Below are 18,166 nucleotides of genomic sequence, written 5' to 3'. Positions count from 1 at the left end.
TGGGCACACACACACACACACTGATCACTCACACACAGGTTCGACACTAATCCTCTTTATTAAATAATTCCATCTCTGTATTTCAATGCTGTTTTGTGTTTGCTCTAATTATCCTGCTTCCCCTGGGACTTCCGTCTCCATGGCGATAAATGGAGGGTCATTATAATCTTGCCTTAACGATGAAATCGGATATCACATCATTAACAGGATCATCTTCGTTCATTCAACTCTAATTTCCTCAATATCTCTCTCCATCGATCCATCTGCAGCCACCACTCTTTCACTTTCTGTGTTTTCCTCTGCTCGTCGTTTAATCCTTACTGTGTGTGTGTGTGTGCAGACCCACTCCGAAGGTGGAGTGGAAGAAGAAGGACGGCAGAATGGAGGAAACCAGCGGCAGAGTGGATTCAGATTCCCACGGCCGCTGGTTTCGCTTCGCCAGCATCGAGCAGAACGATGACGGGGAGTACGAGTGCAGGGCTTTCAACACACACGGCTCCATCTCACACTCCTTCTCCCTCACTGTGGAAGGTAGGGACACACACACTGCAGAAACAGTCCATCTTAAAACAACAAATACAATGTGTGATTTGATTTTGACACAGTCTTGAAACCAGTAGTGAGGGATAGTTAGACTGAAAAATAATTCTCTAAATGGGAATAACATCCTTAAAACAAGCTGGATCAGTAGCCGAGCAGAAGAAGTAAAAGTAGAGTAGAGTCACAAATTATCTTGGTGTCCTACAAACATTGGAAAACTACAATTCCCACAATGCATCTCCCTACCTGGTCAAATTTTGCATTTTTCTATCAAACTCCATGCGTCACATTTACAAGTTTAGAAAGCTCCCTTCAGGGCAAGTCATCTCATCTTTTATAATCTCGTTCGTCTTTAATCTCAAAACTGGGATACCCTAACTCAACTGTTGGACCAACATGTGTGTAGTAGCCGCAGTGTGTTACAGTGGTGTGTGTTCTGTTTGCAGCCCCTCCGTACTGGGTGAAAGAGCCTCAGAGTCTGCGTTACGCTCCGGGGGAAACCGTGCGTCTGGAGTGTCAGGCTGAAGGCATCCCGACCCCGCTTATCACCTGGAGCATCAACGGGGAGCTGCTCTCAGGTAGGTTTCCAGATCCTGGTGGTTATCGGACTCCATCTGTTGTTAAGTGTGACGACAAACAGAAAGTCCGACCTCCATTTATCATTTCAGTGCTTGATGACATGTGGGTGCATTAATTAGATTTAGTTGTTATTTCCTCCTCTGATAGATAGATAGATAGAATCGGAGGATGAAACCCTCTTTATTTGTCACATGCATGCACTCTGAGAAGGGAAACAAAGAACTCTTTATTGTAATGACTGAAATATACAGCCGTGGAAAAAACGTGCGTTATCATTTTCTGTCTCTATCATTATTATTGTTCTTTTTATTGTATTCTATAAACTACCGACCATTTTCTCTGTGTTTGAATTCAACAAACACTGGAGTGGCTGCCACACACGTGGAGAAAAGATAAAGAAAAATTTGGAGTGGTCTCAACATTTTCTCCGGAGCTGTATATACAGTATATACTGTATAACTGAACTGTTTTAAAGTCAAACACACCTTCTTTACTCCTTCTTTATCAGTGAATGAGACCAAATTCAATCAAACAGATTTATGAAACAACCTTTTAGAGCTTTTTTGTTGTAAAATAATTACTTAAAAATACTTTTTATCCTGCTATAAATCCTCCTATACAATGCCATACATACATACATAGCTTCTCCGCCCTGTTGCAGCTCATTTTAGCAGCTATTTTCTTCTAAGGGTTAATAAATATTACATTTTCTCCACTTTTTTCCAGATCCTATAGTAACTGCATCAGGAAATGATTGTCTGAAGTGCTCGGCCTTTTTTGGCTCTTACAACTCATTTAGTTGAGGATTTCAATTTCCTTTTTGAACGATCAGCACTTTTTACAGTGACTTTTTCCTTTAGATCACTTTAAATATAACTGAAGTATTATATTACATAAAGCTTAAAGGACCAGGAATACATTTCAGGTAAGAGCGGGGATCATTTCCCGGCTCCAGGCAGTCCAACTCATTGGTCCACTATAACAGAGAGCCTTTTAAAACCAGATGAATTAAACAGGATAGTGTGGAGATGGACTCCAGGTCCTCAACTCACTCCCACAGAGAGGGGGAGGAAAGAGAGGAAGGAAAAGACTGGGATTTACGGAGAGAAGGAAGCGTAGTGGAGGTAGAATTATAGTGTAGGAAGGGAGAAAGGGAGGAAGAAAGAAAAGGAATCAACAAATGAATTGAGGAAACAAAATGGAAAGAAGGGAAGAAGGAAATGTAAGGAAGAAGATAAGAAAAGGATTGAATAGAATGAAGGGAGAAAGGGGGAAGAACAAAGGATGTGAGTTAGAAAACATGTAAGGAAACGTAGGAAGGAAAGAAAAAGGTGAGGCAAGAAAGTAAGGTAGCAAGGACGGTAAAAAGGGAAGGAAGTAAGGAAGGTATCAAATACATTGGAAGAAAGGTAGAAAGAGGAAGAAATAGAGATCATTTTACAGGAGCAGCAGCTGTCACCGGGTCTGCAACAGCTGCTGCTCCTCCGCTCTGACCACCGCTCCTATCCAAACATGTCTTTGTGTTCAGCCTGCAGAGAGTTTCTGTTTGACAAACTCACATAGCGTCACTTTATTCAGTCCTGTTTCTAACCTCTTCACCTCCCCCTCCCCCCAACTGTGTAGACGTAGATGATGACCCTCGTCGCAGTGTATTCGGTGGTGTGATAATACTGAGGGACGTGGTGTTTGCGGACACCGCCGTGTATCAGTGTGAGGCCTCCAACAAACACGCCTCCATCCTCCTCAACACCTACCTCTATGTTGTGGGTATGTACGCTGAGCTTGTTCCAAACTCTCTGGACTGTCATTTTTACTACATGGCTTGGCTCGAACGCTCGATCCTGATTGGTCAATCTGGACATTCTATGGTCTGTTATTTCTGTATAGCAGACTGTTGCTAATGAAGTCATGTCTAGTCATAACAGGCAGAAAGAGTTTGGTCAATTTAATGTCAGCTGTGACAAAAACAGACTATTTTTTATTAGTCTAAGCAATAAAATCATTTTTAAATCAATACGTTGTCTTGCATTATGGATTTATTGAGTACATGTTCATGCTGCAACTTCCCCTCAGCCTGTTGGAAAATGTTTGATGTAATTGATTAGCTTTTTAAATATCTATTTTGTACCCTGTGTCTCTCAGAGCTCCCGCCTCAGATCCTGACCTCTGATGGAAAGGTGTACAAATTCACGGAGGGTGAAGACGGCATGATGGACTGTCAGTCCTTCGGCTCGCCACGACCACACATCACATGGTGAGACTCACACACACACACACACACACACACACACACACACACACACACAATCCTCACTTATTCAATATTATGTCATTTCATAGTTCTACTTTATAACGTTTCAGATTGAAAGTTTTCATCCCCTTGCTGTCCAAGATAAAACATGCATTTCCAAATTTGAAGTCAGAGTATTTTCTGATTTCTTCATGTGTGTTGTTTACGGTAGCAGCGCCCTCAGGTGGCTGCATCAACACAGTTGTAAGACCTCTGCAACACAATTTTGTATACATGTGCATATGTGCAACTAAACTAAACGAAGGTAAACAGACAATATTTGCTTTTCACAGGCCTTAAACACTATCCTCACAGAGGGATATTCCTCCTCTCTTTACTCTCTGCCCATTTTTTATGGATCTTCTTGTGTTTATCCTCTGTTCAATGAGGAGCCAGGAAACACACTCCCATCGATCGAGTCGCTGCTGTTGCTGTGAAATTAATTTCTGCTTGTCTAATGTTGGAATAAAAGACTCAGGAGGGACCGAGCTGCAGAGACACCTTCATTTATGTCAGGATCAATACATATATATGTATGTGTGTGTGTTTTCTGCAGGGAGGGGGAGGACAGGCATCCTCTGCTGTCGGACCCTCGTGTCGCTCTGCTCACCAACGGCTCCATCATTCTGTCCAGCGTGAACCACGAGGACCGTGGAGAGTACAGCTGCTCCATCAAACACAGCAACATCTCCATCACTGCGCACCTGGAGATCTACAGTGAGTCTGATATCATGTATAGGAAAAGCAATAAAAGAGAACAAATAAAAACCATGTCTAGTTTTATCTATATAAAATCTATATTTCACAACCCTGATGGATAAACCATATCCATATATATAAGATCAGTATAATAAAGCCAAACATACAAATTAAAATACTTGTTTAATCCCAAGGACAGTTGCTCCATTTTAAAATGATTCATTAATAAAAGATAAATAAATAAAAATAAACAGAATAAATAACAAAAATAATCAAGAATAAAAATGCGTAAGAAGTTAAAGTAATAATGTGCAATAAATAAAATAACATTTAATTAAGTAGAATATAGATATTTATACTAACAAAAAGATAAATGTAGATTCAAATAAGAAATAAATAATGTATATATAAACATAGAAATTAAGTAAAATATGAATAAAAGACTAAATAAAATAGGAAAATATTGTGTATTTACATCCGAAGTAGAGGAAGAGTGTGTATTAAAAGGATATAATAAAACAAAGTAAGGATATTTATATAAAGACAAGTTAAAGGAAAAATGTGCATTAAATAACATCAAATGAAATAGGATATAGAGCCGTAAAGTCCAGTAAAATGTCCAACAAAAACATTCAGGAAGATTGTTCATTAGAAAGATATAATAAGATAAAGATGTTTATATAAACACAACAAGTTAAAGCGACATCTTCCACACACGTCTCACTGTGCTGTGTTTTCCTGTCAGATCAAACGGTGATCCTGAACGGGCCGCAGGATGTGCGTGTGCTCAGAGGAAGCAGCGCTCTGCTGGACTGTGTCTTCGAGAAAGACCCTCGCCTCGTGAAGTACCAGATCGTCTGGAAGAAGGCCGAACAGAAAATGCAGGAATCGTCTCCAGATGACAAGTAAACTCACACTGAGTTATTAAAGTCCTCAGTTAAACTCAAACACATAATATATCTACCGTAGTTCTGTTGCAGTGATTCCTCCGCCTGTCTGACCAATCAAAAGGTTTTATGTTTTCAACCATTTAGACTGACCAGGAAGTGATTTAGGGGTATTTATATTCTGTGTGTGTGTGTGTGTGTTTGTGAAGGCACACGATCTTTGGTAACGGAACCCTGAAAGTGACCAACATCCAATCAGACGACAGCGCTCGTTATTCCTGTGAGGTCATCACTACGCTGGGAAGTGTAACAGCCAGCGGCTCCATCACTGTCGTAGGTATGTCACTCTCTGTGTGTGTGTGTGTGTGTGTGTGTGTGTGTGTGTGTGTGTGTGTGTGTGTGTGTGTGTGTGTGTGTGTGTGTGTGTGTGTGTGTGTGTGTGTGTGTGTGTGTGTGTGTGTGTGTGTGTGTGTGTGTGTGTGTGTGTGTGTTTACACTAACAGCTTTGTTTTGGACCTTCAGCTCGGCCGGACCCTCCTGAAGATCTGTCTCTGTCTGATGTCGCCGACCACAGCCTTACACTCAGCTGGGTCTCAGGAAACACACACAACAGTCCCATCATAGGTACCAAACACACACACACACAAACAATTGAACAGGCTCTGCTTTTTTAAGTAAAGGTGGCAATGTTTTATTTTAGTTACTGTATAGTTATGTAAAGTAATCCACTCGTCTTCAGATGAAATGTATTAAAAACAAGCTCCATACTATGGACAACGTAACTGAGGACATCTTAAAGTGATCTTACTCTGCCGTTGTCCAACATCTTCCTTTCTGTCTCTCAGAGTTCATCGTGGAGGCGCGGGAGGAGCAGCACTCGGAGGAGGGGAGGTGGAAGTGGGAGGAGTGGAAGAGAGTGCCGGGGGAGTTCAACCACCTGGAGCTGACCCTCCACCCGTACTGCACCTACCGCTTCAGGGTCATCGCCATCAATGAGATCGGCCACAGCGACCCCAGCCACCCCTCGGACCACCAGAACACCCCCCCCGCTGGTGAGGCGCTGACACTGTAACGTCTGTCACGAACGCAATGTTATCGAGAACACAACAGAAGGAATCAAAATATCTGTTTAAAGACAACGTGTTGAAATGTGTGTTACCCTAAATACCTGAAGGAAACAAATCAGTACGATACGAGTAAACTAATCATTCTCAGTATAATCCTAGTCTTATGTATCTGCTTACTAACTCCCAGACCTTACTTTTTAAACACTTCTGTATCAACACTCTCACATGCTGCAGGCCAGCTGGTCTTCAATGCAGAGTCTTATGCAACTGGGTTTTTAGCAGTATTTTTATATCTTAAAGGCGTGTGTTTTGGAAGAAGTCTGAAGAAATGAGTCTTGGTTTATACAGGAAAGTGGAAGCATGGAAAAACCAACGTTTTCTTACTGAATTTTAGGTAGCACTGTGAGTAATGGATTAACAAATGCTCCCTGTTCGGATGAAGTTTTGCTTTGAAAACCACAACTTCCGTTATCCTTCTTTTCTAATGCCAATTAGACAAACACATATATATTGTTTCTTAGCTAGCTCCAACGTGCCTTAAGACAGATATTGTTATCCAGTATTTATGTTTCAAAATGTGAGTTATCTCATCTTCATACGGCAAAGTGTATCTGTCGATCCATCTATTTAAAAGTGTTCTTTTTTATCTTTACTAAGTGTCTTTTTCCCCTTATCTTCCTGCAGTTCCTGACAGGAACCCCACAGGTGTGCGCAGCGATTCCACTGACCAAAAGACTCTGACCATCACCTGGGACGTGAGTAGTTTCAGCTTGTGTCAGCATATTCGAGGCATTTGGGTTTAGGGAGAGTATTCCTTATTAGAATGAAAACAAGAGAATGTAAATAAATAAAAATGGATAATTTACAATCATAGAAAAGCTAAGAATCAAAGTAAAAATGTCTAATAAAGATAATGTAAAATAAAGGACATATTAAACACGTTGAATCATAAGTTATATTCCTGCGTGTCGTTGCAGGAGATGGACAAGCGCTTCCATTACGGCGAGGGATTCAAGTACCACGTGTCGTGGCGCGAGGCGGGCAGGAGCGACGCTCAGTGGAACCATGCGGACGTACCGTCACCCCCATACGTCATCAACAACACGGGGACCTACACACCGTTTGAGATCAAAGTCCAGGCTGTCAACGGCCTGGGGGGGGCACCGATACCGGAGCCGGAGATCGGATACTCCGGAGAGGAAGGTACGTAGGGCTGCAGCAAATACTAATACTCACGAGTATCGGGATACTGTGTTTTGCGACGCTGCATCTTTTTGTAGTGGATATTGTTTCTATTTTTCTGGTTTGTGATGCACTTCCTTTTTGAGGAGTGCTTCATAAATGAGGTTTAGTTGGTTGATTGAATTAATAGTTTACATGCAAGGGCAGCGTGGGAGGCAAGGGCTCCGAGTGCACAAATAATCGTTATATAATGTAAGTTATTATTACTAGAAATAACAAATTGCATATACCAAGTACTGCAGTCTTGGCCATCTCAAACAATCAATGTCGGGGCAATCGTCAAAGTAGGAGGAGTAAAAAACTTGAATTAATGACAATAAATACATAATAATAACGTTTTTAAAAGTTTAATAATGAAAGAAAATATAAAATAATACTGGGGGGAAAGGTGGAAAATAATAAACGACAAAATAATAAAAATCTAAAGAAATAATAACAAATAATAACAAATGTAATAGTTTAGTTTAATTCCATTTTAGCATACCCTAGCAGCACTGGACTCCATAAAAACGTCCAAACTAATTCAATTTGAGTAAACTAATAATGCGTAGCTCTTCTGAATGCAAAGTCTTAAATATCAAGTCGTATTTTAATCAAATCCTGCGCTTATTTTATGTCATAATTAACAAAAATGTGTTGTACTTCATTATTTCAAACTTCTCATTGACATTCATCATAATTGATACTCCAGTTAACTTCTTTATGACCAAGTAGAGAATCCCTTCTGACTGAAAGTATCCTATGATTTGTAGAAACTCCTTATTTCTGATCTATTTGTAGTAACAGGAGCTAATAGTTCTCTCACCCTCTACACACAGCATCTCAAATACGTTCTTTCAGACATTTCTTGTGCTTAAACTGAGTAATTACGTCCCTCATAAAAGAGGTCAACATTCTCTTATTGAACAAGGCCTTCTGGATATGAGAAAAGATGAAACCGTCTCACAAAAAGACATCTTCACAGAGCATCGCGCCGAGGCCTGTTCTGCAGAAATGTCAGATCCAATGAAAGTAACGAGACACGTGAAGGATCTGTTTTGTTGTGATCTTGTTTGTGGTTGAACAACAAGCGCTCTGCTGTGCAGCGAGTTATTTTCTCTCAGTAGTTTTCTGTCGGAAAATGTCTCTAGGTCAAGAGTCAGCATCCTCAATTAGTGATGGATAGAAGCTGTTGCATAACTGCATGCCGATTATGTGTTGCATTACCATGCATGAGGCTGCTGTTGGGCTGAGCTGAGAGCTGCGGCGTTCATCACCAACAGGAGGATCACAGTACTTACGAATTACAAAAAATAGGGGATTATTAGATCGTATCAGAAGTGTCATAACCCAGCTCCGAGGCCATGATGGCATTGATTGTGATTGTGTGAGCATAATCAAATGTGAGGTGCTAATTATTATGTTTATTATTACACAAACTCATCCATCTCTCCCCCTTTCAGAGCCGGAGGAAGCCCCCACTGGCATCTCCACGGCAGTGATGGACAGCACGGTCAGAGTCTCCTGGGAGGAAGCCAAAAATGTGCGAGGTCTGCTGCTGGGATACAAGGTAACGGATATTACAGCAACTCTGCTCTCCGCTCATGTCACAGAGATATTTTACACTGTAAGGGATGCACCGGTGCCAAATTTCTTGGCCGATGTTAAGAATAACAATTTGGCCGATGTTTTAATGTACTTTTTTTCCCACTGTTGTTATTCCACTCTCTGCCAGGAAAAACAAAAAAATGTCTCTCAAAATGGTTTCAGTTTCAAAGGCTGAGCAACTTCGTTATGATAACATCGTAGTACGCTGTTTAGAAAGTACGCAGCTTCCCCGGATCACCTGCAGCTCTGCCCGCTGTGAGGGGACCGGTGAGCGGAGCAAAACACACGTTTAGAATTTGACTTATCACACTTAGCTATTTTATCTACCTCTGAATCTACCTAAACTAGTTATCAATATATTTACTCTCTACCGTCGGATCACTCATTACTGGATCAGCGAGCTGCATGAGAGGGACGGGCTGTCCGGAGAGGGAGACAGGGAGACAAGGAGACAGGGAGACAAGGAGAGAGGAAAAGAGAACGCTCCATTTATTATTCCCGTGTTATTATCCAAAGTTACTGTAAACTTTGGAATAATGTAGTTCATCTACATAAGTAAATGGCGGATCTCTGGGGGAAACAGTGGAGTAGTCCCACACTGCCCACATGTTGTGTTTTTGTTTTCTTTAGTTAAGGTCTTTTTGTATAAACGGACTACGGGTGCCGCAGATGTTATGATGGAATGATGCCGATGTATCGGTGCATCTCTAGTAAATACTATCTAGTATATCTTGTAGTGGGTTGTCCTGGTGGAAATTCTGGTATAATAATCAAAAAAGACTGGAGTTTTTTTAAACTGGAAAAGAAAACGACTCTGCAGGAAGGATAAAAGCATGCAGAGATGTCCTGCAGTGAGACGATGCACTGGATGCCGTCTTCTTTTAAACACTTCATTAACTTCAAGGCAGACATACAACAGACACAGCCCTCCTGTCTTTATGAACATCCATTTCCTTGTAAGTTGTTACAACTTGAGAAACCTAGGTAACCTCAGTACACACACACACACACACACACCGCTGGTTGTGTAATGCAGTATTCTACATTGTGTGCGTACGTTATATTGTGTTGGTGCGTTTCTTTAGTGTTGGGGTTGTCTGTTAGAAGCTAATCCATAGTTTTAAGTGTCTATTTATTATTTCCACACATTAAAAAAAGGAACCACATAAGCAGTACAACTGAGGCAGTGGTTCAAACCTATGATGGCTTTAATAGAAACCTAAAGACATTCAAAAGATATAACACAAACGAACAGAAATAATCTGTATTTTACACATAAGAAGATTATTTCAGGCAAGAAAGGGTGGAGTAATTGCAATATTTACAGTGTGAATAATTATATATTATAACACAGCTCCGGACCACTCCAGGTTTTTCTTGAATCTTTATCTCTACCTGTATGGCAGCCATTCCAGTGTGTGTTGAATTTCAACACAGAGAAATGTTGTCAGTAGTTTATAGAATCCAATAAAAAATAAGAATAATAATTCAACTTGTTAGGGAATGTTTTGTATAGGCTTGTAAATCTTTAGCTCAGTTACGTCTCTTCTCTCTGTCCTCTCTGACCTGGCTCTACGGCCTTGCAGGTGCTGTTATCTTCATTAAGGAGGGGCAGCCTGGGCTTCCGAAGCCTTGTTGTTCCCACAGTGGGTACAAGCTCACGCTGACCTAAGATCGGCTTTATAGTTTAGGGACAGCTAGCTCCAGTTTATCTCGACCCAGATGCTCCGGTAAACACCTTATTTGTGTCCTAGATGACAGTTTAAGTTAAACATATTGTCCTAGATTGTTTAGTCTGCTGCTCTGAGAATGTTGATTACCCATTTGGAACTAGTTAAAACCTCTTCCTATCCCTGAGATCTTCAGAGTTGGTTTGGCAACCGCTGTGGCAACTCGTGTATACAGCAAATGTCTTTTCAATTCTCCGGCCGTAACTCTGAATAAACCCAACAGTGTTTTGCAATCAAGTTCCTGCTCTCCAGTGTCTCTCTGAGTTTCGTCTCCATTGCTTCAGAAGTTTCCACCACAAATCAAAGACATGTCTATAAATAATAAAACAAGGGGAAATTATAACGCTGAAGGGGTCTCTTAGCATACAGAAACACATGCATACCATTAGTATATGTATGTTTTAAATGTAAGAGCATTTGTGTGTTTTCCAAGGAAGAACACATCACTTTTTGGTCCTTATAGCTCCACCTGGTGGCCAATCAAAGAACATCATTTTGTACAGTATGATTTGTTTACAATGAGAAAAGCAGCAAATCTTTCCTTTTGAGAAGCTGGCTAGGTATTGTTTTTGCTAGATAAAATAATATGTTGTTCATCAAAATGATCGCAAATGTATTTTCTGTTTCTGCTGAGTGTTTTATGCTCTAGTTGAAAGCCTTGAAGTAAAGGCGTAGTCATATTAAATGCCAGGCAGCACTAATACATCCCTTTGTCTTGGTTGCACCGCTCATTCATTCATCCTTCCTCTGCCTCCGTGTCAGATCTACATCCAGAGGTTGGGTCCGCAGGGCGGTCGGGGCCGCAGGTCTCTCGGGAAACTGCACCAGGATAGAGATGAGAAGCTGGAGCGAGCGAGGGAGAGAGACAGGGGGAGTCAGGAGGTGATGGTCCACGGCATGAAGACCTCGGAGGAAGTGACGGGGCTGCGGCTTTACTCCCGCTATGAACTGTCCGTCACGGCCTTCAACAGCAAAGGGGAGGGGCCTCGCTCCTCCCTGCACCTGTTCAGCACCCCGGAGGGAGGTGAGTGATCAGGATCCGCTGCGTGTGAAATGTAGCTATTGAAGAAGAAACATATATTCATCCAGTGTGTGCATGGGTTTTAAAAAAGTAAGGGTTGCTGGTTCAAGTCCAAGTATTCTGAACCTCAACCATATTAGAGTCAGAGAGGGGTCTAACATTTTGGACTGTAGGCCATATAAACAAAAGGCCAAATACTAATAACTGTGTAGTTTTTATTTTTGACCAGTTACAACAAACAACCTCTTGTGCCTTGGAAAATATATACATTATAAAAAGTGTGTGTGTGTGTGTGTGTGTGTGTGTGTGTGTGTGTGTGTGTGTGTGTGTGTGTGTGTGTGTGTGTGTGTGTGTGTGTGTGTGTGTGTGTGTGTGTGTGTGTGTGTGTGTGTAGCGCCTGGTCCTCCGGCATCATTAAGGTTGGAGAGTCCTTCAGAGAAATCCATGATCCTCTACTGGAGCCCTCCAGAAGAAACCAACGGCGTCCTGATGGGATACAAGGTGCATTATCAGCAGGGTGAGGGTGTTCACATTATTCTGTACGGCAGGAGGACGTTTGTGGGGGAAAGGATCTAGGAGGGAGACTTCTCTTGGATTGAACTCTTTCTTTGTTTGGGAGGAGAGAGGAATACTGTGCAGACCTAATGGAGATCTGTCAAATAATGTAACCTCAACACTGTACTGACACAGACCTGGAGAACAGCAAGATGCAGATAATGGACATCCTCGACCCGGCTGTGACCCACATAGAGTTGACCTCTCTGGACCCGAGCAGCCACTACATCTTCAAAGTGATCGCTTTCACCATTAAAGACGGACCCCCCATCACCCGGAGGGGCGCCACCATGCTGGACGGAGGTGAGACTCCTGTCCTCAGGATAAAATACAGTACACATCATATTCAGTGTTCACCCTTCAGTGTCATATCTTTATTAAAGACATCACTCTTTTTATTCTCATTTTTAGTTGAGCTTCTGATTTTTATTTAAATATTCAACTTCTATTTTATTTTATTATTATTCTTAAATCTTTTTATTTCACATTTTTACTTTAATTCCAATTGTTTATATGAATGTATATTGTGTATATTCTTAAATAAATCGACTGTTACAAAACCTAATTATTATTATATATCTTACTATTTTTCACTCGTATTTGAAATGTATTATTGTCATGCAATATTGGCAGTAATATGAGGTTTAAAGGTGTGTTTAAGGGTTTGTCTGAAGGATGGTTGTGTGTGTGACTCTCATCACATGCCTCTTTCCTGTGTCTCCTTCCAGTCCCTCCATCACTCATCAACATCGTGTCTAACAGCACGTCACTCAACCTGAGCTGGGTGCCCGGAGAGAGAAACAAGAACCACGGCTTCACCATCCGATACCTCAGGAAGAGCCGTAAGAGGAGGGAGGAGGAGGGAGGGAGGGAGGGAGGGAGGGAGGAGGGAAGAGCTTTACCTTCCTGCATAATGACTCTAAGATAAAGATGGAGGAAGAGAGAAGAGGATGCCATTATTAATAATTAACAGGCTCTTATTGGTTCATCCATTTGACGAGATCATCACTTCTTCTTAGACGTAGAAAGGAGAACATATGTCTGATAGAAAGCAGGAAGTAGAAGAAGAAGAGAGTGAAAATGTGTCCAAAATAGACGTTCATTTTAGTCGTGACAGTCTGAAATTTGGTCTCTGCATTGAACACATGCCAATATTAATATGTGACAAAAGATAACTTTACTAATCATTCCTCCTGTGTGTGTGTGTGTGTGTGTGTGTGTGTGTGTGTGTGTGTGTTCACTGCAGCCGGCTATGATTGGTTGGACTCAGAGGTGGTGAACTCCACGCAGGGTTTCTATTTGCTGACAGGCCTCCACCCGGGATCCCAGTACCACCTCATGATCCGGCACGGGAACGACACTCAGTGGGAGAACGTGACATCGACCTTAGGAGCAGGTGTGTGTGTGTGTGTGTGTGTGGACGCATTATCTGCTTCAGAATCATTGGTGACAGTTACTAATCCCTCACTTTCTCTCCTCTCTCCTCCCTCAGTGCCGTCGGAGATGCCCGGTGGGTTCGCCGCCCGGGGTTGGTTGATCGGACTCATCGCTGCCATCTTGCTGCTGGTTCTGATCCTGCTCATCCTCTGCCTCATCAAGCGCAGCAAGGGAGGAAAATACGCAGGTAATACACACATACATGCGGACATTAACACACACACACACACACACACACACACACACACACACACACACACATGCTTCTTCTGTAGTCCACAGTTTGATGATGGTGTGTCTTCCCCAGTGAAAGACAAAGAGGACAAGGAGGTGGACTCTGAAGCTCGGCCAATGAAAGACGAGACGTTCGGAGAGTACAGGTGAGTCCCTGCTCTCCATAGATCACGGGAGAGAATCCAGAAACATGAAAACAAAAGCTGCAAATAGGGCATCACACCCTCATATAAGACTATCGGTCAGTCAGTCACTGCTCATTGTTCAAATCTATAAGGATTTGTCCAATTTTGTAAATAAAACAGGGACAGTTGCTGGATCTTTTCTAACTTCGAGGCTATTTTTAAATAGTTTTCCTCCCTTACTTTGATTGTTATTATGTGTATGCTTTGTAACGAGATACTATATATCCCAAATACCTCTTTGGTCGGTTCAATACATGGTAAAGCTGTAGCCGTTTGAGCTCTGAACCTAAAACCGGTTTTTCCTCTTTTGGTTTGTAAAATGTATTCTAATAAAAGAAGTGAGTTAAAGAGAAGATGTTGTTCTGAAGTAGAAAACAAAAACATGATATTTACTTTCAGTTTGACTTGTACTGTTGCATAAAGTATCCGAAAACTCTTCACTCTTACAGTAAATGTCCGCTCAACCCTGTGAGGCTCTGAGCGGGGCTCAGTGTGATGATGCTGACTGAACATACGGTCTCCATGTTTCAGCGGAGTGAATTCCAGCTGCTCTTTGCGGTGTATTTCTGGTTCTCTGAGATTTACGATGCAGTTTGTCAGTCTGAGCAGAGTCTCCTCTCAGAGAAGCGCCTCTGCATTAAAGAGCTGAGAGTAAAGAGAGAAGCTTTTAGGAGGAAGGAGCGACTGATTGATTAAAGAGTTCCTCCTCACTCAGCTTCTCTGTGACGGTTACTGCTTTTGAATTCTGTCAAATACAAACCCGAGAGGATTATTTGTCCTTTCAGTGGTTTTGAATAAAATAGAAATGATATGGTCTAAGATAATATCCTGAATTACAAATATTCCTTAGCCAGACGTACAGAAGTATTCTCTGCTCTATGTACTTTAAGTATCACAATTCAAAGTTCTCGGTATTCATGGGCTCATTTCATTTTTTTGTGAGGTATCTTGGTGCTTAAACATTTTAACATTTCTCCTTGGAATGAAATCTCTACTAATCTCTACTTTATTTTCTGTTTTTGCTTGCTTTTTTTTTTACCTCCCGGCTCTCTCTCCTTCTTATTCCCACTTTTCTTTCCTTCATGCTCTGCTGCAGATCTCTGGAGAGGTGAGAAAGTTATTCAGTAAAATACTCAGAGAGACCCAGGCCCTCATTCCTGAGTTACCCATCTACTAATCCACTAATTCCACCAGTGCAAACACCGATTGTGCTTTTTGGGCTTTTCCCCCTCCTGTAGTGTGTTATAGGTATTGGTGCATGTAAATGGTCTGCAGAGGCTAAAATCCCTGTGTTCCCTCCAGAGGGAGTTTTTCTCCCACACTCCCCCTCTGCCTGGAACGCTTCCATTGGACTATTTTGTTTACTTCCTGATCATAGTGACATCACTAGGTAAAACTTGCGCTTCTATTGGGTAGCGCTCCATCACATTGTACGTGATAAGCTAAGGGGCGTCTCTAAGCGGTTGACCAATCACAACGTAGCTGGCCAGCTGGCCAATCAGAGCAGACTGGGCTCTGGTTTCAGACAGAGGGTGAAAAGAGGTGCTGCAGCACAGGCAGGATGAGAAACATAAAGAGCTTTCTGAACATTAGAGCATGGAGATGAGCAGAATATGTCCTCTTTAAGTTCCTCAAAACAGTTCAGTACTTCATTAAACGTACTTAGTTTCCCTCCCTGGCGACCGCTCTGACTCTTGTTAAATTGTCAGCTTTTATATAATAATTGTCGTACATTTCTGAGCAGGTTTCTGTGCTCTGTATTTCAGCGATGTGGATGAGAAGCGCTCCGGCAGCCAGCCCTCACTGTGCGGGGAGAGCAAGCTGGGCAGCGATGACTCCCTGGCTGAGTACGGAGACAGCGTGGACATCCAGTTCAACGAGGACGGCTCCTTCATCGGCCAGTACAGCAACCGGGGGCCCGCCCCCCCCGGCCACGAGAGCTCCGGGCCCGCCTCCCCCGTCAACGCCGTCCCGCCTCCCCCCATCGCTCCCTCCATGTCGACCATCCTCAACCGGCCCAGCTAGACACACACACACACACACACACACACACTGCGAAACACAAAGGGACAGACCACTCCTGACTCCACTGCCTGTAATGTTAAAGTGCAAAAACACGCACACGCACACACACACACACACACACACACACACACGCACACACACACTGTCTCAATACATTCCACAGGTTTATGCAGTGCAGCTGTTTACAGGATGTCTCGCCTTTTCTACTGCAAGTTTACACACACACACACACACACACACACACACACACACACACACACACACACACACACACACACACACACACACACACACACACACAGAAACACACTCACACCTACAAGCAAACACTTCCAATCAGAGCTCTTCACACCAGAAAGAAAGAAAAGTGTTGCACCAGCTGCAATTCGCCTAAAAGCGTAAAGAGTGGCTAAAAACTGGATAAAAAGTTTATGACAGCTTCTGGCTGACAACAACGCCACTATTGAATTCATTAAAGGAAACACTGCTTAGATCATAATAACGGAGACATTATCAAAATCAAACATCTAGAGAATGTGGAAATGTTACATATTTAAATCTCACGCAGTGGTTCACAAACCTTGGTACCTGATTTACACCTGCCTGAAGGCTCTTCCTAAGACTCGTGTTTGACTGGTAATTCTGTAGTTTGATTTAAATCGGAGTAACAAACAGCTGGTGCAACGCTGCGGGAGAGGAAGGGGAGGGCTGATGTGATGAAGAGTGACTGAATGAAAAAGGGAAATCTCATCTCGTCTTGTACAAACATGTATTCCGTTTCAGTAACACATTTAAAGTCATACGCATTGTTTTTATATAAGCACCACCACTTTGAGTTGTGTGTCATCGTGGAGCGTCCCCACTGCGTGTCCGTGCTGTTTTATATTTGTGTTTCCGTGCATGCGTCTGGGGAAGAGCTTTCTATTTATTGATGTCAGAGCCGCTCCCAAACCTAAGATGCACGCCCCTCGCTGAGGCTTTTAATGGTTTGATATTTACCGTATGAGTTTAAAGAGTGTGAGTGTGAGTGTGAGTGTGAGTGTGAGTGTGAGTGTGAGTGTGAGTGTGAGTGTGAGTGTGAGTGTGAGTGTGAGTGTGTGTGTGTGTGTGTGTGTGTGTGTGTGTGTGTGTGTGTGTGTGTGAGTGTGAGTGTGTGCTCACCATCCCTGCTCTGTTTCCTGCAGTGATGGGAGATCTGTTGCCTTAAGAGAGTCCAGTCGAGCGTCCTCTCCTCCTTTCTGTCCATCCGTCTGTCAATCATTCATTTTCCCTCACACACACACACACACACACACACACACACACACACACACACATCCAAACATCACCCTCCTGTTTGATCAGCAGGTGAAATGCAGGACCAAGATTCTACGGTGGCTCTGAAGGAAGCAAACCAAATCTGTTTAATTACTTTCATGGAAACTAACTTACATTCTGACGCCATGGGACTGGGGAAGAGGGTTAACATTCTGGGGGAAAATAAACTGATATTGGTTATTATAATATATTAATTGTCATATTTAATTGGCAAAATTGGCATTATGAGCCGAAACCACACCATTTACAAAATATGTTTCTTATAAATGTGTGAGAATCTCAAAGAAGTATCTGGAGTGTATTCTCACAAAATTATGGTACATGTTCTGAGTATACCCTCTCAAACCTAGCTTTGTCATTTTGATTTTCTATCTTGTTCCTCATACTACACTGATTTCCATATTATGGTCTGTGCAACCTGCATGGTGTTTCCTTTAATTGTGCTGCAATGAGCTTTCAGGGCCACCGTAGGATGTGATTACAGACAGAAACACAATCCTACACACACACACACATGCTGATGCTGATGCTGATGCATGCATAAAGTGGAGGACAATGAAACCCACATGCAGGGCCGGTCCTCTGTAGCAAAACCGTATGGGACCCTCTGAGGCAGAGAGGAAGAGGAGGAGGAGAATCTGACGTAACGTTCTCAGAATGTAAATACAACCTTGAGAATGTCTTTTTTTTATTTCCATTGCTTCTTTTCTAAGATGATCAAATTGTAATTGTTTTTTTTATGATCTGTTGCTCTGTTTGGTTTTGTATCAT

The 18,166-nt window shown here is 42.3% G+C and overlaps 1 protein-coding gene across 2 annotated transcripts in view; it reads left to right on the top strand.

Annotated features, from left to right (window-relative positions):
- Positions 1 to 16,219, top strand: part of LOC134870310 (neural cell adhesion molecule L1-like) — a 44,519-nt gene extending 28,300 nt beyond the window's left edge. For both annotated transcript variants that reach the window (XM_063892437.1, XM_063892427.1), the window contains 20 exons: positions 341 to 531; positions 987 to 1,118; positions 2,743 to 2,886; positions 3,262 to 3,373; positions 3,966 to 4,126; positions 4,854 to 5,013; positions 5,205 to 5,332; positions 5,518 to 5,619; positions 5,841 to 6,047; positions 6,747 to 6,817; positions 7,040 to 7,265; positions 8,747 to 8,853; positions 11,384 to 11,645; positions 12,037 to 12,159; positions 12,333 to 12,500; positions 12,926 to 13,039; positions 13,444 to 13,593; positions 13,690 to 13,821; positions 13,942 to 14,014; positions 15,820 to 16,219. In XM_063892437.1, coding sequence (XP_063748507.1) covers positions 341 to 531; positions 987 to 1,118; positions 2,743 to 2,886; positions 3,262 to 3,373; positions 3,966 to 4,126; positions 4,854 to 5,013; positions 5,205 to 5,332; positions 5,518 to 5,619; positions 5,841 to 6,047; positions 6,747 to 6,817; positions 7,040 to 7,265; positions 8,747 to 8,853; positions 11,384 to 11,645; positions 12,037 to 12,159; positions 12,333 to 12,500; positions 12,926 to 13,039; positions 13,444 to 13,593; positions 13,690 to 13,821; positions 13,942 to 14,014; positions 15,820 to 16,078 — 3,022 coding nt within the window. In that variant the 3' untranslated portion in view covers positions 16,079 to 16,219. The remainder of the gene's footprint in view (positions 1 to 340; positions 532 to 986; positions 1,119 to 2,742; positions 2,887 to 3,261; positions 3,374 to 3,965; positions 4,127 to 4,853; positions 5,014 to 5,204; positions 5,333 to 5,517; positions 5,620 to 5,840; positions 6,048 to 6,746; positions 6,818 to 7,039; positions 7,266 to 8,746; positions 8,854 to 11,383; positions 11,646 to 12,036; positions 12,160 to 12,332; positions 12,501 to 12,925; positions 13,040 to 13,443; positions 13,594 to 13,689; positions 13,822 to 13,941; positions 14,015 to 15,819) is intronic.
- The last annotated feature ends 1,947 nt before the right edge of the window (positions 16,220 to 18,166 follow it).

The sequence above is a fragment of the Eleginops maclovinus genome, chromosome 1, assembly GCF_036324505.1.
Source record: "Eleginops maclovinus isolate JMC-PN-2008 ecotype Puerto Natales chromosome 1, JC_Emac_rtc_rv5, whole genome shotgun sequence".
Classification (NCBI taxonomy): Eukaryota; Metazoa; Chordata; class Actinopteri; order Perciformes; family Eleginopidae; genus Eleginops; species Eleginops maclovinus.
The sequence above is the reverse complement of the archived record's forward strand: the minus strand, read 5'-3'. Positions and strand labels throughout refer to the sequence as shown.